We start from the raw sequence: 15,517 nt of genomic DNA, 5'->3' as shown, positions 1-15,517 counted from the left end.
ACTTCAAGGTCCCTGGAAATAGAGAATGAGTAAAAGCTTTCACTAAGTTGTATTTCATGATATTAGACAAACTGAACATTTAGCATACACAAGGGAATGTTTCAGGGACACACACTTTCAAAGAAATAAGGAATATAATATGCATAAAAGGAACCAAAGCACAAATGAAATAAGTGGCTGAACTGTTTCCTTCAGAGACACAGGCAATATACTACACTCAGGAAATGAAGATCCACATGATCTTCACCAATATATAAATAGAACTTGGCTGGAAAAATGTCATCTGCTCCATCAAACGGGAAATATTAAATAAGACAAAAATAAGACAAAATATTAAAAGTCACTTGGAAAAAGTACAAAGCCCAGTAGAACATGGTCTGTTTCTAGAGTTATTTATATACTTATGCTTATTCGGTATTAGGAAAACAGGACTAGAATGAGGGTGGGCTGTAGATGTAGGTACGAATGTGAAGAGGGTAGACAGGAGTAAGGGTGGCCCCAGTGATGACAGGGTGCTTGCATTGGTGGTGGTGCCTAAGAAAGACGGTAGCAACTGGAGCTATGGGTTCAGAAAAGCAGAGCAAGGAGGGCCTAAAGGAAGGTCAAGTCCCAGACCAGCACTAATAATATACCAGGCAGAGGCAGCCTATTTTGGCTTTAATTATAAGCATTGTGGGGATTTGTTGATTTTTATAGTGCTTAGTAATGGTGTGGAGAATGCTTTGGAGTAGTAGCCAATCAGCATAAACCAAAATGAATGAGATATATTAACATTTTCATTATTTCTAGCAGACTGGACGCTCTCTTTCTCTTCCTGGAAGACCAGTCCCACCTGCCATCTCTGCAACATCTCCTTGGTTATACCAGCCTGCTTACAGCTACACTAGCAAGCCAACGGATGGGCTCGAGGAAGCAAAGAAGAGACTGACTCCTTGGGAAGCAGCAGCCAAGTCTCCCCTTGGCTTAGTGGATGAGGCCTTCAGACCCAGAAACATTCAGGAATCCATTGTGGCAAATGTGGTCTCAGCAGCTCGTAGAAAGGTGCTTCCAGGGCAGTCTGAGGAATGGAATGCAAGACTGTCCTATGTCCCTCAAACCCAGAAGACCACTGTGGGCTCATTTGCAAAGCAAGAATATAATGTTGCATCCCTACCCAATTATAGTATGCCCAACTCCCAATATGGTTCACAGGCACCACATGCATATTACAGGCAGCCTTCCAGAAACGATTCTGAAATAATGTCCATGGAGACCAGGTCTGATTATTGTCTCTCCATAACCAACTGCAACTATAACCCACACCCAAGGGGATGGAGACGTCAAACATGAAGTTAGCAGAACTGGTCATATGCCACCTAGATTTTTTTTTGTTTCTTTGCAGTGTTTTCCACTTTTCTAATAGTTTAGATTCACTTTTGATCTTGGCTTGTTCTCATAGGTCATTTATCTGTGTGTGTATGCACATTGGAGTGTAAATCACTTCCTTCTCTGCAGATGCATAGAGAATTTCTTTAAAGAACTCATTTCCTGTGCTGATGACACAGAAATTCCGTTTATTTCATTAATATGGAGAATTTAGGCAACTAAACTCTTCTCAATTAAAATGAAATTAACTATGTTCTTGTATGTGCCTTAGTCCAGGGTGGAATTAATGAAACATGGTATGCTGACTGATACTAGCAGTAACAGAAAGGACTATAACATTGGAGAAGTTTCCAATGGTAGTATAAGCAATAATTATATAAAAAGGATTTCCTTGGTGTTATTTTAAACATTTCTTTGAAATATACTTTAAAATCTGATAACATTCATATTTGGTTTTTGGAATTGAGACAAAGACATTCTCAGAAAGAAATAAATATTTGAGAGTAAGACAATTATACATTTCAGTTGGACTTCTGAGGTAAGTGGTGTAATACGTGGGGAATAGAAGATGTAGGTATAGGATTTATTTTTAATCTATTTAAAGGCAGGGGCCTGAGACAGGAATAGACTCTGGGTTCAGGTGTCCTCACTTGTGAGATGAGAAGATCAGATTATTTAATCTCCTCGATGCTTAACAGCTCTGATATTCTGAACTGAGCTTCTCTCATTTGTAAAATGATCTTTGATGCATTATTCATTTTTGTTGCTCATCATATAAATATCAAACTAAGTTTAAGAGTGGATTAGGTCATTGGTGTCACAACACGTATCATTAAAGGTCCAAGAGGAATTGTTGGGCAGCAGGGTTTGAGCTATGTGTTACATGAGTGAGGGCTGATGAGAAGAAAAAAAGCTATTAATGGATTAAAGGAAGTGGTAGATGGATGTGTCTGTTATTATACAACTGTAGGTCATGAACATTTATTTAATTACAGAAAGCATGCCACAGAAGCCTATGCAACAAGTGGTGCTTCTTTAGAAAAGCATCATTAGGATGTTCAAAGGAAGTTAAACAGTTGCTTGGACAACTCCATGACCCATGCCTGGTTAGCATGACCATGAGACAATCAGTTAAACATCTGCTCCTCACTGTCACACCCACAAAGGATTAAACACAAGGAAATTCAAAGTACTTTACATCATAAACAAGTATGAGAATATTTAAAAAATAAAAACATCTTGAGTGTTCAAAACATTCTTAGGTTTCTAAATATGATTATTTTGCTTTGTTTTACTTTTTTGACTCTTGAATTTATTATTATGATCATCTCTTTCACAGAATAATATTTTTTAAAAACTGCCAGGATACAAGTACTCCGTTATTTGGAAACAAAAAAAAAAGCTGAAGAAATCACAGTAAGTTCTACTGTTAATAGAATCACCCAGATACTAATTTGTTCAATTATTAAGAAAAATAGAGTACTTCATAGAAATTTGAATTATATCTCAAATTAGAAGATATAATTATGGGTTCCTAAAGAGTTCCTATGGAATTAAAAAAAAAATAATGCCTGGTGTATTGGTTAATCTGTCAGCAATTCTCAGGAATCCCCACATAAAAATTCTTGTGGTGGTTCATTTAATCTAGATGTCAATGTTTTAAGATATGTAGAATTTAGCAGAAGGAATTTCGTACAAGATCATATCCTATTTTGTTGTTTTCTCTTATAAATGCTAGCGGTTATTTCCTTCATTCCTTAGATTTTAGATACTTCAGTTCCAGAGGCTGATACATAATACATTATATTATTCACTAAAATTTTCACCAGACTCAAAATAGAGAGATGCAGACATTTTAAACTTAAATATTATTATGAAACAGACAGGTCCCCCTTTGCATGCACTAGATCAAAACAATCATTGTATTAAGCTATCTGAATTTATTCCAGACATCAAAAAAAAAAAAAAAAGAAAATATAACACATGGCAGGAAAGTTGTACATTTTTCATTCATAGGGAAATTAATGTCTCATTTTTATTAGAAGTCAATGTTTCAGGGACTCATACGTCGCAGATATAATTCTGAGAAAAAAAAGTACGTTGTCAAATCATCACAAAATGTATGGGTATTTATCTCCAGTTTTCACAAAAGTAGTAAAGTTATATTGCTTACATTCAAGCTAATGTTTGAGCTAAGGCTGCCATGCTTGACATCTGATTCCTGCTGAGAAAACCTAGATAATTACTGTTCTCACAAAAATAAAATCAGTTTGGGACTTCCCTGGCAGTCCAGTGGTTTGAGACTCCGCAACTCCACTGTGAGGGGCATGGATTCCACCCCTGGTCTGGGAACTAAGATCCTACATGCTGCACAGACCAGCCAAAATAATAATAAATAAATAAAATTGGTTTGTCTTATATTCCAAATAATACTATTTTCAGAGAAGAGCTTGCATGTGTGCTAAATTGCTTCAGTCGTGTCTGACTCTGTGCGACCCTATGGACTGAAGCCTGCCAGGCTCCTCTGTCCATGGGGATTCTCCAGGCAAGAATACTGGAGTGGGTTGCTATGCCCTCCTCCAGGGGATCTTCCCCACCCAGGGATCCATCCTGCATCTCTTAAGTCTCCTGCATTGGCAAGCAGGTTCTTTACCACTAGTGCCACCTGCTTTGTAAATATATATCACATGTGTTGTTGTAAGACATTTTTCTACTAGTAGCAATCACAGAGGTAGAAACAGTTCTGTGCTACCATGATTAAAAAGCATTCTCTTGATGTACACTAATTTGGCACCTCTTTCCATCTTCAGTTTAAAAATATAATTGCATGTGTGTGAAATATCTGTTATTGAGATGATTTAAATACTGTTTGTATTTTGAATTTTAAAACTACATGATTCTAATCCATTTATCTCTGAATATATCTCATGTTTTGGCCTCATCACTCATATTGGAAAGGGCTACACTGTTAGGGCTCAGGCATACACATATATACATTAATGAATTGAAACTTTGGATAAAAAATATATCAAATAGGCTCATTATTATAATTAGAGAGGAACTGTAGAAATGTTTGTAAAAGAAAGTAGATTTTCACATTTGATTTTTTTTCAAAGTAGTAGTATTTACACTATCCACACATCTACTAAAATAGACTATGTTCTCCTGCTTATTAGCTTAATATTTCTACCTTTGTTTATCCCCAAAGACTGTATTTGAAAGATGCATACTGAAAATCAAAATTGTATAAGTAATAAAAATTAACTTGAAAATCAATTTAAAGAGCCTTTTCATTTTTCCTTATTAAAAAATTCTTTTGAAATAGTCTTCACCCCAAAGATTTAATCTTATCTACTACATATTTTAAAATTTTAGTTTCTACAGTATCAGCTTTCAGGCACATTAAAAAAATTTCATGCTGATTGGCAACATTTTAACAGTAACATTTAAAAACTTAAAAAACAACTTACCTGAAAATATGATCAGTTTCACATGTAAGTTAAGAGGTTTTAGACCCATATTTTCATATTATAGTATTATTCTTAATTTAATATTACTCTGTATTAATTCTTTCTTTCATAATATTGAAAAATCTGTCCTAAGCAAAAGCATAGCTAGTGGTAATATGACTTGATAAAGTATTGGCTGAATTTCTAAAACCACCCTGGACTCAGAGAGTCTACCATGTTTGTCATTCCACTGCTTCTGATCACTTATTCTCTGCAGACTGCCCCATGACTGACCTTGATTAAACTGAACGCTTCATCATAATAAAGCATATTTAAGTAAAACTTTTAAAAAATGACTTGGATCTTCTTACATACTATTAAAACCATCAGCTGGAATGTGAGCTCCCTGGTCAGTGCGACCATGCAGCACAGCTTTTTGATATTTCTTGTTAAAAATTATGAATAAAATGACTCTCTTGGCAATCTCATAAAAAATAGTTTTAAAGAAATTGAAATATTCCCTAAATATGAGTACCATCTTAAAGATTTGAAAAACTTAAGAGATAGTTAGCACCATACTGTCTGTCAACTTAAAGAAAAACACACAACATAGAGTTGTGAGTTTAAGCTTTATTCAGGGTCTTACTGAGGACGACAGCCTGGGAGACAGTCTCTCAGTAGCTCTGAGAAACTGCTCTGAAGAGGCGGGGGAGTAGCCAGCGTACACATGAAAGTTTTTGCTAGAAAATACCGGCCATCAAGTATACATCTCAGTAAAAGTCTACTGCTAATCAAACAGAACAGATATCTCAAACTGATGATTTTTATGCTTTTCTGCAAGAAAGTGGGGTCATTGAAACTCTTCCTGAGATGTGTATCTTAACTACTTTTATTGTTTTTGTTCAGTCACTAAGTCATGTCTGACTCTTTGTGACCCCATGGACTGCAGCACACCAGGCTCCTCTGTCCTTCACTATCTCCCAGAGTTTGCTCAAACTCATGTCCATTGTGTTGATGATACCATCCAGCCATCTGATCCTTTCCTGCCCCCTTCTCCCTTTGCCTTTGCTCTTTCCCAGCAACAGGGTCTTTTCCAATGAGTTCCCTCTTAGTATCAGGTGGCTAAAATTGGAGCTTCAGCTTTAGCATCAATCATTCCAATGAATATTCAGGGTTGATTTCCTTTAGGATTGACTGGTTGGATCTCCTTGCAGTCCAAGAGACTCTCAAGAGTCTTCTCCAGCACAATTGAAAGCATCAATTCTTTGGCATTCAGACTTCTTTATGGTCCAATTCTCACATCCATACATGACTACTGGAAAAACCGTAGCTTTGACTATATGAACCTTTGTTGGCAAAGTGATATCTCTGCTTTTTAATATGCTGTCTAGGTTTGCCAAAGGTTTTCTTCCAAGGAGCAAGTGTCTTTTAATTTCATGTGATTCTGGAGACCAAGAATATAAAATCTGTCACTTTTTCCACTTTTTCTCTTTCTATTTGCCATGAAGTGATGGGACCAGATGCCATGATGTTAGTTTCCTGAATGTTAAGTTTTAAGTCAGGTTTTTACTCCCTCTTCAAGAGGCTCTTTAGTACCTCTTCACTTTCTGCCACTTTCTCACTTAACTACCTAGAGGCCTGTTTATCAAAAGCACAGAATGCATCACCCTGTCTTTTCCATCCTGTATTCCCCTCAGGTTGCACTGTCCTGTAGGTGGGCTGACTGGAGTGGATTCTGACTTAACCCTTGTATAACTAGATGATGAGTCACACTCTGTTCTTTGTTCACATGTATGAAGATGCTAATGCCATAGAAAATGCCCATTCTTTCTTATGAATTCCTATCACTCAGTAAACTACACGTTTCAAAACATGCCAAGAGATCAGTTATCTCTACATGGAGCCAGCGGGCAGGCTAAGGCCAGGAGAGTCCAATTCCCTGGTAGTTCACTAGGAAGACAGCAACAGAGATGCTTCAGGGCTAGCCAATGTCTCCCTAGTCCACGTAACACTAGAAATATTTAGTGCAAAGTACTTTTACTCAGTTGTTTTGGAAAATAACAAAATCTGTGACTTCTCAAATTTAATGGAGCAGCAATTTTCACAAAGGGACACTTCATTATTCATAGTCTTAAAAAAATTTAACAGTTTATATTTCTAGAAGGAGTCTGGCAATCCTCTCTATAAAAATTGAGTAACTTTATGAGGAAATGCCACCAGTGTGTCTGGCTATGATTTTTTTTTTTTTCCTCTCTAAAGTTGTAGTGAAGTGTTGCTATTTTGTACCTTCTTTCTCCTTGACTTCTTTGCCACTCTTCTTCATAAACTGTCCTCCATTCCCACTTACTGCCAAGAGGAAGAAGCTTCACCACCTCTTCAGGATTTTAAGATTTATACTTCTGAAAAGGCTTTCTAGGGCAGGACTGGCTCACCATGATGAGCTGTATAAATGTGAGCTTCGCCCTAAATTACCAAATAAATTGTAAAGGGGTGTGAGTGGTGTGCTTAGTTGCTTCACTCGTGTTTGATTCTGCGACTCCATGGACTGTAGCCCACCAGGCTCCTCCGTCCATGGGGATTCTCCAGTCAAGAATAATGGAGTGGGTTGCCATGCCCTCCTCCAGGGGATCTTCTGTACCCAGGAACTGAATCTGAATCTCTTATGTCTCCTGCATTGGTCAGCAAGTTCTCAACCACCAGCATCACTTTGGAAGCCCTTATAACGGGGTATATATATATAGGTAAAGGCACAATCTTACCTAAGGTCAAATTGATCTTTAAGAACCCTGTCTACATTACTATGAATATTCAGAGGACCCTGCTTTAGCCTTTTGTCAGCATTGTCTCTTCTGGAAAAAATTATCCATTGAGAAAATTGAGATACAGATGTATTCTGTAGATATAGTACATGTGTTGGAAAGTAAAGTGCCATCCTTAAACTAGGGAAAATACACTGTTTGTACTGCCCTTACTCTCACTTGGATGGAACAACCATTTTTTAAGCAGCATAGAAATCCATGACGTGAGTCCACAGCAGTTTTGCAGGACCCTAGGGCTGATCCCTGACCTAGTTAGAAATAGTCTGATTTCAAGAGGTTGGTAGTTTTTCTTGCTATTCTACATGTCATTCATACCAGAGCCTTCTGCCAGACCAGTACATAAGACAGAAAAGAATAATATTTTTTAAATAAATAAATGGGGGAGAAGTTTACCTATTTTCCCACAATGTGGTTTAATTTGGAACTTTATGCCAGTTAAATTTTTTCTTAAATTCAAATGATATCTTCTCTGGTTTCTGTCTACAGAAACTACAGGTCTGATTATTAGCAATACAAAAGGCCTTTAATTTATTGAAGTGGATACTTACTAGAGGGCTAAGAGGAAAAAGAACATTGATTTAGGGATAAAGAAGCCAAAGTTCAATGCTCGGCTAAGCCAAGCCCTATGTCCAGTGTAAATTTGATAAAGAAAATAAAAGAAGGCAGAGGTTTTATGTCCTGTAGCATTCTCCAGTGATAATGAAATAGGAAGGAAGGGGGCAGGGCACAAACTTGGAAAGAATGGCATAGCCTGAGGACACAACGTAAACTAACCAGAACTTTGTTGCTGTTCAGTGCTCAGTCCCGTTGTTCACAATCTCCTGTTCATTGAGCCAAATGGGAAACAACGCTCAGTTGTTGGTGTGTCTCGTGGTGAAAGCAAAGTCCAATGTCGACTAGAACTAAATGGGTCCAAGATGTCTGTGGCTCAGATCATGAACTCCTTATTGTCAAATTCAGACTTAAAATGAAGAAACTAGGGAAAAATACTAGACCATTCGGGTATGACCTAAATCAAATCCCTAATGATTATACAGTGGAAGTGAGAAATAGATTCAAGGGATTCGATCTGATAGACAAGAGTGCCTGAAGAACTATGGACAGAGGTTCGTGACATTGTACAGGAGGCAGTGATCAACATCATCCCCAAGAAAAAGAAATGCAAAAAGGCAAAATGGTCGTCTGAGGAGGCTTTACATATAACTGAGAAAAGAAGAAAAGGTAAGGCAAAGGAGAAAAGGAAAGACATACCCATCTGAATGCAGAATTTTGAAGAATAGCAAGGAGAGATAAGAAAGCATTCCTCAGCGATCAGTGCAAAGAAATAGAGGAAAACAATAGAATGGGAAAGACGAGAGATCTCTTCAAGAAAATTAAAGATACCAAGGGAACATTTCGTGCAAAGATGGGCTCAATAAAGGACAGAAATGCTATGGACCTAACATTAAAAGAAGATATTAAGAGGTGGCAAGAATATACAGAACTATACAAAAAAGATCATAACCCAGATAACCCCAATGGTATAATCACTCACCTAGAACCAGACATGCTAGAGTCCTAAGTCAAGTGGGCCTTAGGAAGCATCACTACGAACAAAGCTAGTGGAGGTGATGGAATTCCAGTTGAGCTATTTCAAATCCTAAAAGATGATGCTGTGAAAGTGCTGCACTCAATATGCCAGCAAATTTGGGAAACTCAGCAGTGGCCACAGGACTGGAAAAGGTCAGTTTTCATTCCAATCTCAAAGAAAGGCAATAGCAAAGAATGATCAAACTACTGCACAATTGCACTCATCTCACATACTAGCAAAGTAATGCTCAAAATTCTTCAACAGTACGTAAGCAGAGAAATCCAGATGCTCAAGCTGTATTTAGAAAAGACAGAGGAACCAAAGATCAAATTGCCAACATCTGTTGGATCATAGAACAAGCAAGAGAGTTCCAGAAAAATATCTACTTCTGCTTCATTGACTACGCTAATGCCTTTGACTGTGTGGATCACAACAAACTGTGGAAAATGCTTAGAGATGGGAATACCAAACCACCTTACCTGCCTCCTGAGAAAACTGTATGCAGGTCAAGAAGCAACAGGTAGAACCAGATAAGGAACAATGGGCTGGTTCCAAATCGGGAAAGGAGTATGTCAAGGCTGTATACTGTCACCCTGCTTATTTCACTTCTATGTACTGTAAACCATGCCAAATGCCAGGCTGGATGAAGCACAAGCTGGAATCAATATTGCAGGGAGAAATATCAATAACTTCAGATATGCAGATGACACCACACTTATGGCAGAAAGTGAAGAAGAAATAAAGAGCCTCTTGATGAAAGTGAAAGGAGAGTGAAAAAACTGTCTTAAAACTCAACATTCAGAAAACTAAGATCATGGCATCTGGTCCAACCACTTCATGGCAAATAGATGGGGAAACTATTGAAACAATGAGAAACTTTATTTTGGGGGGCTTCAAAAATCACTGCAGATGGTGTCTGTAGCCATGAAATTAAAAGATTCTTGTTCCTTGGAAGAAAAGCTATGACAAATCTAGAAAGCATATTAAAAAGCAGAGAGGTTACTTTGCTAATAAAGGTCCGTCTAGTCAAAGCTATGGTTTTTCCAGTAGTCATGTATGGATGTGAGACTTGGACTATAAAGAAAGCTGAGTGCCAAAGAACTGATGCTTTTGAACTGTGGTGTTGGAGAAGACTCTTGAGAGTCCCTTGGACTGCAAGGAGATCAAACCAGTGCATCCTAAAGGAAATCAGTCCTGAATATTCATTGGAAGGACTGATGTTGAAACTGAAACTCCAATACTTTGGCCACCTGATGTGAAGAACTGATTCATTGGAAAAGGCCCTGATGCTGGGAAGGATTGAAGGCCAGAGGAGAAGGGGGTGACAGAGGATGAGATGGTTGGATGGCATCACTGACTCGATGGACATAGAGTTTGGGCAGGGAAGCCTGGCAAGCTGCAGTCCATGGGGTCACAAAGAGTCAGACAGGACCAAGCTACTGAACTGAACTGAACTGAGACCTTTAAGTCTCAATATATGCTCACTGTAACACATCAGCAAGCTAAATGACACACCTACAGGCACCATTTTCCAAGGCCGACCATCAAAGATAAAGAAGTGGGTGGTGGTCCAATTCCTGGAAATCTCCACCATTTTCCCAAAATAGTTGGAATGACCCTGCCACTCATTTGTTGTTCAGTGGCTCAGTTGTGTCCATCTCTTTTCAACACCATGGTCTGCAACATGCCAGGCTTTCCTGTCCTTCACCATTTCCCGGAGTTAGCTCAAACTCATGTCCATTGAGTCGGTGATGCCATCCCACTATCTCATCCTCTGTCATCCCCTTCTCCTCTGGCCTTCAATCCTTCCCAGCCACCAGGGTCTTTTCCAATGAGTCTGCTTTTCACATTAGGTGGCCAAAGTATTGGAGCTTCAGCTTCAGCATCAGTCCCTCCAATGAATATTTAGGATTGATTTCCTTTAGGATGGATTGGTTTGATCTCCTTGGAGTCCAAGGCACTCTCAAGAGTCTTCTCCAACACCACAGTTCAAAAGCATCAATTCTTCAGCGCTCAGCCTTCTTCACAGTCCAACTCTCACATCCATACATGACTACTGGAAAAACCATAGCTTCGACTAGCTGGACCTTTGTCAGCAAAGTAATGTCTCTGCTTTTTACATGCTGTCTAGGTTTTTTCATAGCTTTTCTTCCAAGAAGCAAGCGTCTTTTAATTTCATGAGTGCAGTCACCATCTGCAGTGATTTTGGAGCCCAAGAAAATAAAATCTGACACAGTTTTCATTGTTTCCCCATCTATTTGCCATGAAGTGATGGAATCAGATGCCATGATCTTCATTTTTCGAATGTTGAGCTTTAAGCCAGCTTTTCCACTGTCCTCTTTCATCTTCATCAGGAGGCTCTTTAGTTCTTATTCACTTTCTGCCATAAGGGTGGTGTCATCTGCATATCTGAGGTTACTGCTGTTTCTCTGGCAATCTTGATTCCAGCATGTGCTTCATCCAGCCGGGCATTTTGCATGATGTACTCTGCATATAAGTTAAATAAGCAGAGTGACAATATATAGCCTTGACATACTCCCTTCCCAATTTTGAACCAGTCCACTGTTTAATGTCCAGTTCTAACTGTTGCTTCTTGACCTACATACAGGTTTTGCAGGAAGCAGGTAAGGTAGTCTGGTATTCCCAGTTCTTTAAGAATTTTCCACAGTTTGTTGTGATCCACGCAGTCAAAGGCTTTAGCATAGTCAATGAAGCAGAAGTAGATGTGTTTCTGGAATTATCTTGCTTTTTCTATGATCCAGTAGATGTTGGCAATTAGATCTCTGGTTCCTCTGCCTTTTCTAAATCCAGCTTGAACATCTGGATTTCTCAGTTCACATACTGTTGAACCCTGGCTTTGAGAATTTTGAGCATTACTTTGATAACATGTGAAAAGAGTGCAATTGTGCAGTAGTTTGAACATTCTTTGACATTGCTCTTATTTGGGATTGGAATGAAAACTGACATTTTCCAGTCCTGTGGCCACTGCTGAGTTTTCCAAATTTTCTGGCATGTTGAGTGCAGCACTTTAATAGCATCATCTTTTAAGATTTGAAATAGCTCAGCTGGAATTCCATCACCTCCACTAGTTTTGTTCATAGTGATGCTTCCTAAGGCCCACTTGACTTTGCACTCCATGATATTTGGCTCTCAGTGAGTGATCACACCATCCTGCTTATCTGGGCCATTAGGATTTTTTTTTTTTTTTTTGCATAGTTCTTCTATTGTATTCTTGCCACCTCTTGTTCATATCTTCTGTTTTGTTAGGTTCATACCATTTCTGTCCTTTATTGAGTCCATCTTTGCATGAAATGTTCCCTTGGTATCTCTAATTTTCCCACTCATTAGCCTATGAAATTACCCAGTCCATAAAAGCTAACCACACTATATTTTGAGGCTGCTCTTGTCTTATGAAATGATCCATACTCTGTCTGACGAGTGTATTATCTCTAAATAAATCCATTTCTTACCTATCACTTTGTCTCTCGCTGAATTATTTCTGCAACAAGACATTAAGAACCTGAGTTTCATTAAGTCTTGAAACCAGATGTATTATCTCAGTTTAAAGCGTGGGTTTTGGCCAGATTTGAGTCCCAGCCACATGGATTCAAGTAGCAATCTGAGTTACATAGTTTCCATAGTGTTTGAAAATCTTACAGTGTTTCCAACTGAAATTCAATTTCCACAACACCTTAAATAAGTGAAGTAAGTGGATTTCTCACTTTGCATGAAAAGGAAGACACTAAGAAAGAAATAAGAATTGTTCAAGGCCTAAAGTGCTAACACAGGAAAAAAAATCAGAGGTATGAACAAAATCTGTGGATATTTTACCTAAGGAAGTTTCATAATAATTTGTAACAGATTTTTATTTCACCATTACCCCACTTTCTAATAAGCTCTAGAAAGATCTGTGTTATTGTTGGATAATAAGGTGAGAGTCAGGAAGCAGTTGATTTTATCCTATGGGAAGGACAAATTTTTCCTTTTTGTAAAAGGTCAGAGAGTAAATACTTTAGGCTTAGAGAAGCATGGGGCTTTGACTCAACTCTACAAACGTGGCCACAACTAATATGAAAATGAATGAGCATGGCTTAATATAACATTGTTTATGGAGACTGTAATTGAGCTTTCCCAGCAGCTCAGTGGTAAAGAATCCATCTGCCAGTGCTGGAGACATGGGTTTGATAGTTGGTTTGGGAAGATCCCTTGGAGTAGGAAATGGCAACCCACTCCAGTGTTCTTGTCCCCTTACATTGTATCCTTAGCACTATCAACTCCTGATGTGAGGCCACATTTTATTCATTGATACATCCCTGCATGAAGCATTGTATGTAGCGTTGAGTAGATAAATGGTATTCTTGCCTGGAAAATTCCATGGACATAAGAGTCTGGCAGGCTGTAGTTCATAGGGCTGCAAAAGGATCAGACACGACTTATTCACTAAACAACAACACAACAACAATTGGAATTTCACATAATTTTCACAAGTCATCAAATATTATTAAACTTTTTTTCTATCCACTTAAAAATGTAAAAATTATTTGTAACTGCCTGTGTATACAATAGGCATCAGGCTAAACTTGGGTCGTTGGCCAGTTTTCCAATTTCTGCTGTCAGGCAACAATGTGAAACCACTAAAGGATTTTAAACAGGAACTGGCCTGACTTAGGAGGAGTCTGGTGGGCATAGTCCATAGGGTCGCAAAAGAGTTGGGCATGACTTAGCCGCTAAATAACATTTCCTCTTGGTAGAGGCAATGGCAGCAGTGGGGAAGATACATTTGAGAGAGAAGAGCCCAAGGAAAGAAGGACATGGAGAGCTGTGAAGTCTTTCCTGTGAAAAGGAGCACAGTTTACCTCCTTGAACACTGTAATAAATCAGTCAACACTAGAATATCCCCTACATGTCCCTTCACTCCCCTGTTACTGCCCACTCCTTTCTCTGCCACAGTGCTTCCTCCTCCTATCTCACCCTCCTCCTCACCTCACCATCTGATCCCAAACATACAGCATGGCTACCAGCTGGCTTTCTCTGTAAACTCTTTCGACAGAACAGAAAACAGGAAATTGTGCTGCAAGAGTGACCCCCAGGAGCCCCACTTCTCTAGTTTCTGGGAAGATGGTAATGGCTGAGTGAGCACTAGGGTGACCCAACCTTCCTCCAAGTCATCAATGCATGTTACAGATGTGGTTACAATCTTTGGAACATTTATTTTTCCAGTTGCTAGGCATAAGTCATTTTTAAAATTTAATTTGCATTTGGCAGATGAAGTAATGCCATCTTCTTTTCCGGCAACGTAATCTAAGATTTTTTTCCCTCGCTAAAGAGTCTTGATTTCAAAGCATTTAAAATGAAATATCCCACAAAAATGTTTTGATATCAAAGTGATTTTAATAGATTAAGAACTAAAATAGGGATAGCTTTGGTAAGTTTTTAAAACCCATGGACTATTAAAATGAGAAGGGAACCTAGACCATATACTGAAACACAGAAGAGATTTAAAAAGCCACAATGAGCATCAGGTTCTCTTTCCTTTCAATGTTATGTTTTCTTCAAACAATTGATTGCAGAGCTTTTCTAAGGCAAGATCTACTAGTTTTAAGATGGCAGGATTATCTCACCTTTGGTAAAATACCACTTTCAAACATGAATGTGTGTGTTTGTGTGTGTGTGTGTGTGTGTGTGTGTGTGTGTGTGTGTGTCTGCGCGTGCTCAGTCGTATCTGACTGGTTTGCGACCCAGTGGACTATAGCTTGCCACGCTACTCTGTCCATGGAGTTTTTCAGGTAAGAACAATGGCGCCGGTTGCCATTTCCTTCTCCAGGGGATCGTCCCAACCCAGGGATCGAACCCATGTCTCCTGCATTGGCAGGCGGGTTCTTTACCACTGAGCCACCAGAGAAGCCCTTCAAACATGAATGTTACTCCATTTTAAACTCTGAAGGTGTTTGATGTGTATAAACCTGAACCAGTGTTATGCCTGTTCCAGACACAGCCAGGGTTAACATCACTCTTCCCTTCCTGTTCTACAGACAGAGGTGATGTCACTGGCGATCTAGTGGATAGATTTTATGTTGCACTCTATCATTATCTCCATTCTAAAATCCTCCCAAAGTGGAGAAACATAAAATGAACAGGAAGGTAGTAATGGAAGACATATAATAATGTGTGCTTCTAAAAGAGTAAATCAGAAAGGGCCATACTACAATAATAACTCATTCTAACTAAAGTGGCCCTGGAGTCTGGAAATTGCCAGTCTACTATACTCACTCAAGAATGATGTGAAAATCTTTCAACAGGATACGTGAAAAATT

General features: G+C 38.7%; 1 protein-coding gene and 1 long non-coding RNA gene across 9 annotated transcripts in view; one reads left to right on the top strand and one right to left on the bottom strand.

The window, feature by feature from the left end:
- Nucleotides 1–4,641, top strand: part of SYNPO2 (synaptopodin 2) — a 199,720-nt gene extending 195,079 nt beyond the window's left edge. For 2 of the 3 annotated variants that reach the window (XM_006065088.4, XM_044946062.1), the window contains exon 5: nucleotides 790–4,641. In XM_006065088.4, the coding sequence (XP_006065150.1) occupies nucleotides 790–1,329 (540 nt within the window). In that variant the 3' untranslated portion in view covers nucleotides 1,330–4,641. The remainder of the gene's footprint in view (nucleotides 1–789) is intronic. The other variant, XM_006065089.4, reaches the window with a different exon arrangement.
- Nucleotides 1–15,517, bottom strand: part of LOC102409318 — a 266,263-nt gene that overhangs the window by 105,730 nt on the left and 145,016 nt on the right. The gene's annotated exons all lie outside the window — the stretch shown is intronic.

Source organism: Bubalus bubalis, chromosome 7 (genome assembly GCF_019923935.1).
Source record: "Bubalus bubalis isolate 160015118507 breed Murrah chromosome 7, NDDB_SH_1, whole genome shotgun sequence".
Classification (NCBI taxonomy): Eukaryota; Metazoa; Chordata; class Mammalia; order Artiodactyla; family Bovidae; genus Bubalus; species Bubalus bubalis.
The sequence above is the reverse complement of the archived record's forward strand: the minus strand, read 5'-3'. Positions and strand labels throughout refer to the sequence as shown.